General features: G+C 45.0%; 1 protein-coding gene across 1 annotated transcript; it reads left to right on the top strand.

The window, feature by feature from the left end:
• Nucleotides 1–1,374: 1,374 nt before the first annotated feature.
• irf2bp2b (interferon regulatory factor 2 binding protein 2b) lies at nucleotides 1,375–3,807 on the top strand. Its single transcript, XM_061726285.1, has 2 exons — nucleotides 1,375–2,388; nucleotides 2,583–3,807. The coding sequence occupies exons 1-2, from the start codon at nucleotides 1,617–1,619 to the stop codon at nucleotides 3,338–3,340; spliced, it is 1,530 nt and encodes a 509-aa protein (XP_061582269.1). The 5' UTR covers nucleotides 1,375–1,616; the 3' UTR covers nucleotides 3,341–3,807.
• The last annotated feature ends 12,999 nt before the right edge of the window (nucleotides 3,808–16,806 follow it).

Genomic DNA, 16,806 nt, shown 5'->3' with positions numbered 1-16,806 from the left:
TTTATTTATATAGCATCTAATACAACAGATGTTGTCTCTAGACGCTTTCCAGAGATCCAGAACATGAACATAAACATAAACATAAACATAAACCCCCGAGCAATTATTACATAAACAATGGCAGGTAAAAACTCCCATAGTGGGAGTTTTTACTTTGAGTTACTATTGTATGAAAAGTGCTTTGTAAATAAAAGTTTGATTTGATTTGATTTGATGGAATATGGGCTGTGAATCATAATCCCACAAACCAACATCTTAAACAATGCCTGACTTGTTAAAAGAACATTTGTTGAGCTCTTAAATAAATTTGATAAATATAAAAACAAAACTATAAATTATATTAGAATTATATAGATAAAAAAATGAATATATTATATTTAATTACATTGCATTTAATTAATTTACCTATTTATGAATAAACTAAAAAAATATTTTTGCTGGCTGTTGAGATTTGCTTTGAAACCTACATGAACACCCATACACTTGTGGCGTTGTTACAACGTCGTAGACATCCCAAATTCCCAATTACAACTGAATGCAGCATTAAATTCGCATAGCAACAGCACCTAATTTCTGGGATTGGCTGTTTGTTTAGTGAAGTCGAGCGTGTCTGGCAATGGGACTGGAATGTAACAACATTAACTGACTGCAGCAGACAGACTGACTGCGCACCCAGGCAGCAGCTTCTACACTTGTTTTCATTTAGCAGTAAAGTAATATGGTATATGTCAACATACATTATAAAAGAAAATAGGATATAAAGAAAATGAAGTCTTGAGAGAGGGATTTACAAACAAAAAGTAGGGAGAGTCTCCAACACACACACACACACACACACACACACACACACACACACACACACACACACATATATATATATACACATATATATATATATATATATATATATATATATATATATATATATATATATATATATATATATATATATATATATATATATATATATATATTGAGTGCCTGAAAAATGTGCAGCAGTGTTTTGGCATATTGTTTGTGTGAGACGTCGTCGTCTTCCATCGAAGATGGTAGAAATAGGGTAAACATCTATTCCTCCTCGGGCAGTGACAGTGATATAAAGGTGTGTATATGTTGTGTCTGCTTTTTTTAATAAATTAAAGTAATGATCTTTTTTTCCCAGTCTTGCACATCTAACGACAGTTTTAACTGTTAAAAACTGAAAAAAGCAGCCTTATTTTGTTTATAGGTTACAGTAAATTTGCATCGGAGTGAAACATCTCAATGCGTCTTCTCCATCTTTGGCTGTTACACTGTCCGGATCCAGACCAGAGCGGCGCATGCGCCCGAGAGGCCGTCGAAGAATCCAGTAAATAGAAGTCCAGACCGCGAGCGAGCGCAGGGTCGCCGTGACGTCACGGCCGTGCTGAGCGGGGCTGAGTTGTAAACGCAGCTCAGACGGAGCCGCGCCGACGCAGCGGACGCTGCTACGATGCTCTGGTCCCGGTGCTGGTGCCCTGCTCTCTGAGGAGAACACGCCGCTGACTGCTACCCTGTTCCTGGGCTGTTTTTCTTGGCCACGTTAACAGCCCCACACACATTTTGGATCTCTTTTGTACCCCCCCCGGGTTCCCACCATGTCCTCCGCGGCGGTCGCCGCCTCCCGGAGACAGTCCTGCTACCTGTGCGACCTGCCCCGCATGCCGTGGGCGATGATCTGGGATTTTACCGAGCCGGTTTGCCGCGGATGCGTCAACTACGAAGGGGCCGACCGGATCGAGTTTGTGATCGACACGGCCCGGCAGCTGAAGCGGGCCCACGGCTTCCAGGAGGGCCGCTCTCCGGGCCCGGGGAAGCCCCCGCACGCCGGGAAGGACGTGCACCACCCGGCCGGGGAGCCGGGCTCGCGGCCCCCGCAGCCGCTGGACCGCTACCCGCCGCGGCTGGGCCCGGAGTACCAGGCGGGCCGGGCCCTCAACGGCTTCCCCAAGGCCGAGGAGCCCCCGGAGCTCAACCCGCAGAGCCCGGGCCCCCGCAGGACTAGCGCGCTGCCGCCCAGCCTGCTGCCGCTGGGCAACGGGGGGCTGGTGGGCGTGCACCCGGGGGTGCACCCGGGGGCGCACCCAGGGGTGCACCCGCTGAACGGCCGCGGGGGCCCGCTGGGGCTGGCCGGGCCCGGGCCCGGGGCCATGGCGGGCCCCGGGGAGCCCGGGAAGCGGCCGGAGGAGCTGAAGGACAAGCACCGGGACGGCCTGTCGGAGCTGGACGGACACAAGGACTGGCTGGTGAAGGGCAAGACGGTGCGGGACCTGATGACGCTGCACACCTTCGACCGGTACAAGAAGGAGCACGGCGGGGGGATGCCCAGGGTGCTGGCCTACGACACCAGTGCCACCTCCTCCAAGACAGGTGAGACCCTCCGTCTGGCCCCACAGCTCCAATGTATCGATCTGAGGGTGATCAGTGCTTTGGACTGACCTGTGGTGCTTCAGCACATGTGTGTGGGGAAACTTCCTGTGCTGGTTTTTCTTTTGAGCACAGCGTGGGACCTTGTTTGCATTGTGATGTGATTGTTAACCTGCTTCCCTCTTCCCCGTCTGCAGACCGGGGGAAGCACAGCCGGCCCGTGAAGAGGAAGGCCTCCCCCGAGCCCGACGGCGAGGGCAGCACCCCCAAGATGAACGGAGGCGAGGGCCCGCCGTGGCTCCCCTCGCCCTCCGACATCCTCAAGATGCCCTCGTCCTCTCTGTCTGGCTTTCCGGCCGGCCCCCCCTCCACCATATCGCCCCACTCCCACGGCACGCCCCCCGAAGCCGCCGCCACGCAGAACGGCCAGTCGCCCATCGCCGCCCTCATCCACGCCACCGATAACGCGGGGAGCGCGGGCTCGCCGAAGGACGGCAACCAGGTACACTCCACGACGGCGGGCGCCCGGCGGAACAGCGGGAGCCCCCTGTCGCCCTCCTCCGCCTCCCAGAGGAGGCTGGCTCAGAGGGAGGGGCCTGTGAGCACGAACCCCTCGGCGCCGCACGGGCCCGCCGGCATGGACACCCACGTGCCGCCTCAGAGCATTCCGGACTCGTCGGTGCCGCCCGGCAGCGTGCCCCTGTGCTGCACGCTGTGCCACGAGCGGCTGGAGGACACGCACTTCGTTCAGTGCCCGTCGGTGCCCTCACACAAGTTCTGCTTCCCCTGCTCCCGGGAGAGCATCAAGCAGCAGGGGGCCACCGGGGAGGTGTACTGTCCCAGTGGGGAGCGCTGCCCGCTGGTTGGGTCCAACGTGCCCTGGGCCTTCATGCAGGGAGAAATAGCCACCATCTTGGCTGGGGACATTAAGGTAAAAAAGGAGAGGGACCCTTGAAGAGCTCGCCGGCTCTTCCTCCTGAACTTAATTCTCTTTAACCCAACGACAGCGGACATACCCACCTTAACATGAATCACTCAGCAAGCCCCCAGACAAACGACTAACATGTACATATTGGATACAAGGGAAGTGTATACTTCGTAAACTTGGCTGTATAATTTTTTAGATTTTTTTTTTTTCCTTTTTTTTTTTTCCAATACACTTTGTTTCTATATTTTGAAGATGAAGAGGCATGTACTCTTCATCACAGACTTCCTCATCACACTTGTTTCTTTTCGTTGGTGTACTTTAGGTCTGGAGAGAGTCCCTGTCAAACATAGAATGTGACTAATTTGAGCACTTGGCTTAAAATGTTAATAAAAAAAGATGAAAATATGCTTCTAGCTGTACATGTATGCACTTGTTCAAGGAAAAAAAAAAGAAAAAAAAACTTGCCAAATACAGTTTCAGATCCTGTAATAATACCTCAAGCGTCTCTGGTTTGCTTATTTTCCGTACTTGGCGAAGCTGGGAGCGGGTCGGGGAGCCGTGGCCTGATTGTGAATCAGCCATGATGCAACCTCTCCCAGCAGGAACGAACTGGCTGCCGGAGCAGAGCTGGTGGAGGGGGAGGAGGGAGGAGGAGGGGGGGTCAAGGAGAAAGGCAGGGAGAGGTAGATGGAAAAGTGGGGGAGGGGAGAGAGCTGGGGGAGAGACGTGTTGCATAAACATTGTGTACAGTAAATCCCATGTGGGCGGGCCGAGGTTTGCCTGTCACCGGCCTCGTGTCCTGCGAGCGCCGGGAGATAAGGCGGCCCTAAAAATAGTGGTCCGTGTAAACATCATGTTCAGGGTGTCGAGGTGCTGAGGAGCCTGGATTCCAAAACAACTCCCAGTGTTTCGCAACTCCTGCAGCTTTTTACTCTCTGCAGGAGTTGATTGTTGGCGTGGCAGCGTTGCTGACAAAATGCTCCCTCGTTTCTGCCGCATCAGTCTGACGTCTCGTCAGAAGTAGGAACAAATCCTGGCAGCAGATTGAGGCTTATTGAAGCAGCGAGCGCCTGGTTCCCGTGAAAAACACGTTGCAGACATGAGGTCATGCGAGGCGGCGGCGGTGTCGGGGACGGCCGAGACGGGAGCCCAGTGAGCGGCACGTTGCCTACTGGTTTTTCCACATAACTGTCGTGCTGCAGCAGTGACTGCTCCAGCCCCCGGGGCCTGGATCCCAGGCCCGGTTCCACAAAGCTGCTATCACACAAAAGAGTTCCTGCCTCTTCCAAAGCCGAGATTCTCATGTTTTTCTAATTAACTTTTTCCCCTCTTTAGAAGTTTGGAGCATGTGTTTCTCGAGGACATTCCCACTCTGTCACATTTGGCTGGTTCTGAGTAGAGGAAATAAAATAATATGAAGGAGTCAGGAGGGGCCCCTCAGAGTGCTGGAGTGTGGAAGAGGGGGGGGGGGTTGTAATAAATGCCTTGCTCAGGTGTCACGTGCTCCTCAGTGGAATTCCTGAGTCACCGGCCTCCCTCCTCTCACCCCCCCCTCCTGCTGCAGCAGCAACACGCCTTCCACTGTTCTGGGCTGATCACAGTGACTAGATGAATGGGCGCCTGTGTGTGTTTATGCTGGCCCCTGTCGCTTCCAGCCGCCATTCAAGGGGAGGGAAAAAGTTAACCCCTTCCCTCTCCCCTGGCGGCACTTTCCTCCACAGATGCTCTGTTGACAGGTTCTGCCGCTGCCGTCCACGTAGCCACGTCCGCTCTGTGCCGTAGTACAACCTGGACATGTTTTTAACCTATTTGAAACAAAAAGTAATGACATTTTACAATTATTCCAAAAAGATTTAATGGCACATTAAACTTAGACTGAGTGTGTTTTTGTTGGAGTTCAAAACAAAACTTCTAGCTGTATTTTTTTCGAACCAAAAGCGTCCTGTACATGTGTAAGGCTGGACTTTGGGAGCTTGTGTAGTGCCTTGCTGCGCTCCCAGTGAAACCTAACCAGCTCACGTCAGCAGACTAATGGGTCAGCCGTAGTTTGGGTTATGTAACCTTCTTTCAATGCTGATGAAATTCCTCTTCAACATTCATTTGTAGTCAGCAGTAAATAGGCCGTTATGCTTCAGCTTGTGTTGGGCGGAAAGCTGGAGCAACATTGCGTTATTACAGTTAGTGACACAGTGAAAAGTTTGAATCGTATATTACTCTGGTAATGGTTTCAGTCTTTTAAAACGACACTTGGATGAATCTACAGTGGACTTAACTCTTTGTTGCAGCGAATTTGAGACGTCTCAGTGAGAATGAGTTGAGCAGCAGCCGGTGGTGCAGCTGCTGCTCCAGACCTGAGGATGTTGCTCACGTAGCTCCTCATGGCCGTTACTGGTCGGCTCAGAAGTAAAAAAAACAAACAAAGTACATGACTTGGGATTCATTCACCGTGTGAGCATCTGAATGGTTTGGACTGTGTAGGCGCATGGTACGCAAAGTGAGCATTAAATTGTGTCCCAAGGGGACCAAAAGCAAGTGAAACATAGTGTTGTGTCTGGCGGTTGGTTCTCTGTGGGCTTCTCTGGTTACTTAAGTATTCAAATATGAATTATTGTAAAGTGTAATTTAATTTTAACATATAAACTCTTTATTATATAAAGTAATAACAATGAAAAAAACAACATTGCCATTAGAAATATTATCAGGTGGTCCAGATTGTCCAAATCTTTTCAACTGCTAAAAGATATTTGTATTATTGGTCTTTGTTGGAAAGGAAAACAGAAAATGACTTCTCCATAGTTTCTCTCTCGCATTCCTTTGAATGAAGCGAAGAAGAAAAAAAAACCTTGGCTGGGTCACAAATGTCTGCAAACCTTCGGTCTGCTGGTCCTTTTGAAGTCTGCCAGCCAATCAGATGACCAATCCCAACCAGATCCAGACCTCCGCCCTCTCGCTGCCTTTCTCTCCCAGGCCAGTTCCTCTCTGGCGTGAGGTCAGACTCAGATTCCATCCCAGCCAGCTCATTTCTTTTCATCTGTCACTGAAATTAAACACCCAGAGGGCCCGAACAGCCAGTGGCCCGAGATTAATGGGTTTGCTCAAATTACGTGGCATACTAGGAGAAAAAAGTCAGGGCTTCTCCCTCCTCCTGTTCATCTTTCTCTCTGGCTGCTCCCTGTGTTTGTTCAGCTGTCCTTCACCCAGAGCCCCCCACCCTTCCCTCCACCCACCCCTCCTCCCTGTCCTGACTGAAGTGCAGGTTGAGGCTGGAGGAAACACGTCTTGAACTCATTGGCTGGAGAACAGTGAGAGCAAAGAGAGCAGCAGCAACAGAGCTCAGCTGTTAACACTTCCACCAATGTTGCCAACAACCGCTCCGATGAAAACACTCCATTGTTAAAAAAAAGGCTGCAAATTACCACTAAGAATTAACAAAGTGATTCATTAACAATTTGTTCTGATAAACTTCATTCCCATAATACATTTTAAAACTGTATGTTTTCTCTCTTGATGCCTTCCGGGGAGAGTTGGTGTGTCCCCTGCAGTCGTCCGCCGGCGGCCACTAGCCGTCGGCCACTAGCCGTCGGCCACTAGCCGTCGGCCACTAGCCGTCGGCCACTAACCGTCGGCCACGAGCCGTCGGCCAGTAACCGTTGGCCTGTACAACCAATCTGATTGGTGGAGTGCTAGCCCTTGACTGGTGAATGAGTGCATTTACATGGGAAGTTTAATTTCTCTTTAATTCAGAATTAAAATTAAATCCGATTTAAAATGAGTAAAAATGACCATGTAAACACCTAGTTCCGAATGAAAATGTCCATTCCGAATTAGGCTTAATTCCGAAGTAAGTGGCTGGTTTATTCCGATTTTAAATCTGAAAAGAATAATTCCGCGATCATGTAAACACTCATTCCTCTTTAAATTAATACCGGTTTTTCTGCGCTGCTCGTTCCCTCGCCCGTCTGTCTCCATGACGCTTATATTCCGCGCTGGGCTGGTTTTCCAAACAAAGTTTCAAGATGCAGCACGCAGTAAATGCTGGTCAAGAGCAGAGACCATTTATTTAATAAATAGCTTGGAGGACCTGGAAATAATTAAAAGAACAGATGGCAGAAAAAATACAAATTGTGAGCTTTTCAAAGTTGTAGCGGCTAAGTTAGTTTTTCTTCCAGTAGACGTAACATCCGGTCCGCCCCCCTATCCAATCAGAACCTTCCCAACCCCCAGACCTGTAGAGGAATTGGAGAAAGACCATCAAACGTGTTTTCCATCTAAACCTCAATTTGGAATTACTATTTCCATGTAAACTCGAAGGAAAATAGTTTAATTCGGAATAATTAATTCCGAATTAAAAAATATCATGTAACCGTGGCCAATCAGAGTTGACCAGAAATGACGATGGTGAACATACTAGATAAACAGTAATGGTACAGACGCTAAACTACACGCTATCATGGCATCGGTATGGATTTGGATTGTGTTGGATTGTGTTATATTTTTATTATTAGCATCGTATTTCCGATCCTTCTGGACTTCTATCAGAAGTGAAAACACTGACTGATGACAGCGGCTCTGAACTCTGTTCAGAACTCTAGACCAGAGGTTCTCAACTGGCCTGGCTTTGGGACCCATGAAAAGCCTTGACCCAAATCATGAAAACTTAAACAATGAAAAGTTTAAACCTCAAATTGTACAGAACTGTTATGTTGTTCTTCCTTCCTTTTATTTCTGGGTGACATCAATTCAATTCAATTTTATTTATATAGCGTCTAATACAACAAAAGTTGTCTCCAGACGCTTTCCAGAGACCCAGAACATAAACCCCCGAGCAATTATTACATAAACAATGGCAGGTAAAAACTCCCCTAGTGGGAGAAAAACCTTAAGCCAAACAGTGGCAAGAAAAACTCCCCTTTAGGAGGGAAGAAACCTTGAGCAGGACCAGGCTCATAAGGGGGACCCTCCTGCTGAAGGCCAGACTGGGGGTCAGGGACGGCAACAGCACAGCGGGCAGGTGGAAGCAGCAACGGGATGACCAGGGGTGGGGACCGCAGGCAGGTGGAAGCAGCAACGGGATGACCAGGGGTGGAGACCGCAGGCAGGTGGAAGCAGCAACGGGATGACCAGGGGTGGGGACCGCAGGCAGGTGGAAGCAGCAACGGGATGACCAGGGGTGGGGACCGCAGGCAGGTGGAAGCAGCAACGGGATGACCAGGGGTGGAGAACGCAGGCAGGTGGAAGCAGCAACGGGATGACCAGGGGTGCGGACCGCAGGCCAGCACGCAGCTCCTGAAGCTCCGGCCCAATCAGCAAGTCCCAAGTTGGGGTGCAGGGTCGGGGAAAGGTTGAGAAGGGGCAGGGCCAGGGAGACATCACAGATTAGCGCCACCTGCAGTTATGGGGACGTATTTCACCCTCGCGCAAAACGTACACTCCAGTCAGCGTCGGGTCGGTGTGTTGGGGAGTATTTTTTTGACCGATTCGGGGAGATGAGAGCCGCCTTTCAGCCTGACTGCTCTCCTGCCGACGGTCGGCCGTCGCGTTGGTGTGCCCTCAGATGTCAGACATAATCCCTCTTCCTGCATGATGAATGTAGTATTTTGATGGCTTCATCAGCCTGTTATAGTGATGAGATCCAGTCATTCAGCCTGGGTGATGCTTTTTTTTTGTTGACGTTCCTTGCGTTTTCAAACATGCCTATGACAGATGCCTCTTCGTACATATTGTTTTTAAAGTGGAGATATAAAATGTAGTAAGAGGACCTGTTAGATTCCTTCGATAAATTGTTTAAATTCAATTTAGGGCAGCAGATCAGACCTGCACCTTGTTGAAAGTGATCTATTTACAATATATGATTTGGTTCAACCCATCAGGAAAGCACTGCAAGGATTCAGACATGTTCTGTTGTTACATCAATGAAAAGCAGTGCACCCATGAAAGACTGCTCTGGGGTCAGTTATCAGAAAAGCTTGGACCATAAAAAGAAAAGGAAACAGGAATCAAACTAGAAAAATATTAAAAACAAATACAATGACCTTATGGCAGATTTTTAAATATTACATTGTGAGGTTTAAAGTCTTTCTATTTTTTTGTTACTGTGACACAAAACATCACCTCTCCCTACACTACCATGACAAATCTCATTTCAAACGTTAAACTGTAGATGTTAATTTTTATATCAATCATCTGTGCATCATGAAACATTCAGCGTTTTATAAGTGACCATGATGTGGTTGTCATTGGAGACCCCTCCTCTGTATTTGCATGTGCAAATAACTAATGTCTTGGGAAGGCTGGATGAATCATTGTCTTCTACCACTCTTTTCTGGTGTGGATTCTGGTTTGAGACTCTCTAAGTTTTTTCAATGACTCATATATTATATCACTTTGTATGTAACAACACAACAAGTGTATTGAGAGGAATGCTACAGATGTCACATTTAAAAGGCACTTTAAGTGTGTTATAGGGTGCTCTGTATTACTGTACTAACCAAGTAACAGAATACTGCAGAGATCACACACTTCGCTTACACTGAGAGTGTGTTTAAGTGAGATACACAGAACAGATTCAACGAGCAAGATAACCCTCAAATAAACAATGTGCAATCAGAAGATTGGGTCCTAATGAAATACTAAAAGAAAAACTCAACTATTTGCATATATTTTTCCCATTTTTTTTAAGTTGTGTCAAAACCAAGAAGCAACATCCAGTTTTCAGAGTTGAGTCTGATGCAGAGGTAACAAAAACCGCACTTCCATGAACAACCACTAGGTGCTTGTTCCAAAAGCGAAAATGTCCAACTTTGCAGCAGAAATAAACATATTTACCACCTGGTGCAACAGTGGTTTTGGTCGTCACACTAGATTTAACATCCTTTACTGTACAGATGCAAATTTTTATGTACCAAAAAATGATAAAAAAGAAACAAATGTATGCATAATAAGGGGCGTGGTCTTGGGACTGACGACTGGATATTTAATGGCTTATTGTAATTTTTTCAGCTATGTTTAGATTAGCAGTGTCCTAATTCGACTTCTGAGTAGTGAATAAAGACGTATCAGTGCATGGTACTTCTTATTTTCAAGACAATGTGTTTTCTTTTGCTGTTAATGGAACTAACACACCAGTGCGTCTAGCTGCACCGTGGCCTGGAAGGATCTGAGGACGAGGCTAACCTGAACAGCGGACAGCAGTTCATCCATGGATGAAGGCTCCTACCTAGTGCATTTTCCTAACTTGTAGATGAATTATGCCCTAGCAGCGCAGCCGAGCCGGCCTCGGGGTCGTCTCCACTCTTTGGGCTGACTAACCTCAAGCAGAATCCTGCTCTGAAACGCCCTGACGACCCAAAAGCTGCAGCTGTAGATCAGATCTCCCCAGTCCCTGTTTCAGCTTAGTAGGTAGGAAAGGTCTCAACTGTCCGTCTTGTAACAGAAATGAGGATGGGTAGACACATTTGATTGCTACAAGATTAAGCACAAGATTTACAAGTAATGATGTGAATGCTACCAAGTTTAAAAGAAAGATATTCAATTCAATTCAATTAAATTTTATTTATATAGCGTCTAATACAACAGATGTTGTCTCTAGACACTTTCCAGAGATCCAGAACATGAACCCCCGAGCAATTATTACAAGATATGATTATCAAATGTCCTCCTAAACTAATCCACAACAAGACTTTGAGTAATATGTTATTGTATATTTGAAAAGAGTATCATAGAAAATATATATCCATCCATTTTTCTATTCCTTCTTTATCCTTTGCAGGGTCACGGGGTCTGCTGGAGTTTATCCCAGCTCATTACAGGTGAGAGGCAGGGGTTACACCCTGGACAAGTAGCCAGTTCATAGAAAATATGACTTCATTAAAAGTGTTAAGTGTAGAAGAGAAAGAGAAGAATGACACAAAATGATCTTCTGCATGTCATCTTAAACTAATCCACAACTGGAGCACAAACCTGACTTTACTCTGGTCCAAGGATCATTTCAAATGTTAATGCCATTGCCCATCGAACAGGGAGCAGTTGCAGTAGTCACAAGAAAGTGTAAAGTATGAGGAGATGAAGCGTCTTATATTGGGCTGAGGGGCAGGAAGGGTAAAGAGCTCTGGCAAACGGCCCCCACCTCAGGCGTGGCTGCGTCAGCTGTGGGGGCTACGGTTGCACGGGATAGTCCCCTGTGTCGAGGATGTTCTGGTCCGTTGTTCTTGCATTTACTGAAAATCGTTCAACAGTTTGCATCATTGTCTTCTTACAGATAAGAAAGCACCTAACTATATTCTTGTTGAACCATATTTTGGGAGTTAAAATGCTCCACTGAATACTGTACTTTATATGTAGACTACACGGATAAATCATTCAGTGATGAATCTAACCAGTCGGATCAAACCAGCAGTATGGTGAAATGGATGAAAGGCTGTAGAGCAACAACTTCAAATGAAAAGATCATCACGACCTCATTTATGAATAAATAAACAATGGAGTTGTGGATGTGGTGCACGCTGCTGGCTGCACGACCCTGTGCTGTCACACGATCCTCCTGCAGCTAAGCAACGCCTCTCTGACGTGCCGGGGTGGGGTGAGGTGATGTTTACCATGTGCTCCTGGGTCATTGTGTCCAAACCAGCAGCTTGTACATACAGGGCTAAGGCCGCTCTTCATCTGGACTGCATCCAAATCCAAATGCTGCTCAAAAGGTCAGTCAGCCCCCGCCTGAAAATGGACCCTGGCTCAGGCCAAACATGCTGCCGTCACACAATGGCTGGCCTGGCCCCCACCACGTCAGCACTTTCACAAATCTGCCCAGAGGCTTTAGATCCCCCTGACAGAAAGCCTTTACACACACACACACACACACACACACACACACACACACAAAGGAATACACACAATGACAGAATATGTGTTTTGTCAATATGCCAAATACTGAAACTTCTAAGTCATTTGTCTGTAACTGTATGTTATGTAAGTTGCCAGGTTTTGTACATGTGACAATGGAGGGCTGTGTTTTCTCAACTGAAGTCCAGAAGATAAATGAAATACATTTGCTGTGTATAGAATATGTGCAAGAAGAAGAAATAAACTGAACCTAAATATGAAGTTAATTATTTTATGAATATGAAGTATATTATTTAGTAAATCTACACACACACACACACACATATTTTTTTTTTTTTTTTTTTTTTTTTTTTTCCTTTTGTACAGTTCTGTATATGTACAGTATATAATATACAATAATATTTTCTTTCTATATTGTTGTTTCTGCTGACATATTAGAAGTGACATCAAAGTAGAAAGAAAAGATCGCTGTATTCAGTAACTACAGACAGAAACAACAACTTCAGATGTGTGTGAGGGTATAAACTTGGGAAATTAAAGACAGTTTTGGGAGGACTTTAAAGTAAATGACGTTACTGCTTCCCCCTGAAACATCAGATAACCAAATAAGATGTGTTGTATGTTTTGCTTCACTGGAAAAGTAAAACATTTCTTACTAAATCTGTAGGAGCGACTGTTGTCCATCTGGTGACAGGAAGAGGTCACAGGAGAGAAGTTCAGCTGGGAATCATGAACAAGGTGAAGATTTCCCTCTGTGTGCTTCTTATTTTATGCTGTTTCTCTCTTTTCATAGCAGGTAGTTCGTAGCAACATAATAAGGAAGCATAGAGCAACCGCTACATGTTATATGAAAATAAATGCACAGATGTTGGCATTACATTATTTCAATGTACAGCACAACATTAAAAATAAAACTAACTGTAGAATCCAACAGTAAGCTTGTTGTCTTATAAATAAGAGGGAATGCGTTGCTTACTAAGGACTTCAACAGCACGCGTGACACTGATTGATTTAGTCTGTAGCCCATTTAAGATACGGCTCCCAGGCAAGAGAAGGGGCTGATCGCAACCTGAACAATCTTCTCCGTTTAGAGGAGGAGAATATGTAAAAGTTATGTTTGGATTTCAAAGTCCAACATACAGTTGCTGGACTAAGTTTACACAGGATTGAAACAATAAAAGACATTTCAAAATGCCATTAATGCAATTTTATCAAAGCTAATCCAGCAACGAATACAAGATATCAGGTATGAGCACAAACTATGTTCTTTATATGTTATCTTATATGTGCAAAATATTACAGACAGAAGTCGTGTTTCCATTACATGAAGAATCGAATCTCTGAGAGTTCGGATTTTCTGATTTTGATTTTGAGTTTTATTTCGGTCCATTTGGATACAACATAATACAACATAAAAATAGTCCAATATTTTAAATGGCACCGAAAAGGTATAGGCTGAAGCCAAGTTCGATAAATGTAGCACTGCACTGGTCGGTGTTTCCATTAAACAGTGTTTTTTGAATAAGCGTAATGCTCGTAACTCTCCATATCTTGCCTGCGATGGACTAAGATTTCTTTAGTCTTTGACAAATTATCGCAATTCCGAACTGGCTGGATGATGACGGCAGTGGACGATCATTTGAATGATTATTCAGAGGTAAAGCTCTTATGTAATGTGTAACGATTGAGTCGTAGCACATGCTGATCATATAAATGAGGACAAAAAAACAGCTAGAAACTAGATTTATTTACTTTATATTGACCAGCTACGTCACATCCAGCGCTGCCAGAGACATGGAAATTCACAAAAAGTGTTTCCATTACATTTGCGAATAATTGAATTATCGAAACGCCTGAAAAACGAAAAAAGGTTTATTCCATTTTTTTTTTTTTAATTAGTATCATTTCCATTACATTATATCTTTTTCTATATTTGGTTTGGCACAGTTGTAGGGGTGATGGAGACCTGCCTAGTGGCTTCAATTTATTTAATTACTTACTACTAGAAAATAGCAACTGTCATTTAAGCAAATGTGCCAACTCAAGTCTAGACTGCAGTTCTTTTTTTCTTTCTTCTTTTTGGCACTGATATGTAGTCTACAGGCACGATTAAACTAAACTAAACTAAATAGCCATGGGCCCTGCACACAGCCTTGAGGTGCTCCATAGTTTAAAGGTGCGGAAGGAAATAAATTATAACAAATGTTTTTTTTTTCCCCAGGAAATGCTAAATATAATAAGGTAATTTAATGAGGAATGACTAAGTGTACCTGGGCTCATCTCACCATTTCTTGAACGTTGTAACGTGACGTCTGAACCCTCTGAGATTCCTTTCACTCTCACCTTGGCTTCAGGACAGAACCAGAGGGGTAGGATAGAGAAAGATGACGAACGAGGGGAGCATGTGAGATGTGTTCCTGGTGTGTTTAGGACTGGAAGGGGGACATCGGCGGGCCAAACCCCACAGCTGTGCTCTCTATAATTAGATGGCAACGCAGGCAGAGGCTCCTGTGCCATTAATCAGCAAACTCAGAGAAGTGAACACCAAGAAAGGAACGCATGGCTGTGTTGAGCCTTCATCTGGAAAAGAGGTTTATGGAGCGAAGGCCCAAATATAGCAGCTAGCGCTGAGAGCCGCGGCCCTGTTGCCTGGATATCCCTGTTGGAAAGTAAACAGAGGGATGCTGGATTTGGCACATCAATGAACTGGCAGGAAGTAAAGGCCACTGTGAAAGAAGAGGGGAGGAGGTAGGGAGTAATCCCTTTTATCCAGCCTGACACATTCTAACCTGAGAGCAGCAGCCGGAGCTTTCCGTAGACCGAGGTGGCAGTTTTAAGGTAGAACTGGGGATTTAAAGGAAACATGCACCTTTTCTAAGCAGCAGTGTGTATTCACAGGAGAGAGGGAGGACCAGGTCTGAGACTAATCACATCCAACCTGCAGAGATAAAACACACGGGGAGAACTCAGCTGCTGTAAATGTTCTGTGGAAACGTAGCTTCAGCACACAGGAGAGCAGTATCATGCAAATAAACAATAAAACAGAAGACAAAACCCCACAGTAAAACCGCAAACTCCTAAATTATAGGCCTACTGCATGGACTAAAAATATTCTGAAAAAAATCTTCAATACATCATGAAGGCTACAATCAACCAAGTGTGACAAGAGCTTATCTAAAACATGACTGAAAGACTTTCTACTAAAATTAAAAACAGTAATAATCATGAAGATTAAACGCAGATCATGGAATGGGATATCAATACTTTTTTGAAACTGTACTGAAAAACACAGTTCAACAACGGAGCGCTGCTGAGCCCGTTTGAAAGTATCATTTTGTGCAGCATAGGCTCAGATGTAGATGCAGATGTAATTTATTTACAGAGGATGTAAATCGTCAGAACAGACTGCACCTCATGCAATATAAAAGCAAATCTGCGCTCAGATTAATGTTTGAGCTCCAAATTTGATTAAAGAGCTTTCACAGAGCAAAAAAAACCTGTGTGTGTCATCCATCCGGCCTGTGGAGTGTCATCAGGTTTTCTTTTTTTTGCTATTCCTCCCTTTGGCTTGTTGTTTCATCTGCTTTTTGGCAAACGTCTCAGAGATTTGCTCTTTAAAGTGAAGCACTCCCATCCTTCCGGCCCTCTGCTTAGCCTCAGCTTTACGTTAGCTTTTAAATATAGTCTGGTTTGTGCTGTGCAGGGTGGAACTGGGCCCGAGCTCATCTTCCTCAGATCTGCTTTGTAATTAAATCTCCCCGACAGCAGCAGAAAGAAGGCAAGAGCTGTTTCTCTGCCAAGCCTCCTCTGGTAAATGTGTAACAGCTGCTCTGCAATTTCAGCCAGGCTTGCTCAATATTTGGGTTGTTTCCCAAATCAGAGTTTCACCTTTGAACCCGTCCTCCCCGGGCGCTGCTGTGTTTGATCTGCGCGCTGACATCAGCACCATTTCTCTGATCCACATTCTAAAACATGTTTATACAATTTGTGTCCAGTAATACAGTAACATTGTGTTTTACTGCAGCTTTCCAGCATTTTCTTTGCTACATATTCATCATTAGATATTGCGACAGAGGTGAAATATAAGTTATAACTAGGAGGAGACATACTAATATATACTAACAAATACATTAGGACTAAGTTGACTTAGTCTTAACTTACTTTCATGGACTTTCCATTCTTCATAAATCTAAAGAGTGCAACTATTCATTCATAGTGTGTATTCCTCTTTTGAGTAACCTCTTTTGAGTAACCTCAGTTAAGGAATTCCAACCGAAAGTGTCTTTGGAAGTATATTTTTGTCAGAAACAATGTCAGCTCCAGACAAATATGCTGAAATATAAAGAAAGTCATATTGTGAGACAAAAATAACACGTAAGTTTGCCTTTGAAAAATATAGGCACAAAGTTTAGTAATTTATACATAACCTCACGTATTTTTTTGTCATATGTTCAAGCTGATTATAAGACAAACAGTATCACCAAGGAGAATGAAGTGTTTGATTATGAAAATCTACCCCCTGTCCGACAATATGTTGCAGAAACAAACTGACCTTCACTCTGTGAAATGAATACAAATCTTATCTAGCCGTTACAGCGTTTGGCAATATATGTCTGCTGTGAAATGAGTGTGTGTGTGTGTGTGTGTGTGTGAGT

The sequence above is a fragment of the Cololabis saira genome, chromosome 1 (assembly GCF_033807715.1).
Source record: "Cololabis saira isolate AMF1-May2022 chromosome 1, fColSai1.1, whole genome shotgun sequence".
Lineage (NCBI taxonomy): Eukaryota > Metazoa > Chordata > Actinopteri > Beloniformes > Belonidae > Cololabis > Cololabis saira.
The sequence above is the reverse complement of the archived record's forward strand: the minus strand, read 5'-3'. Positions and strand labels throughout refer to the sequence as shown.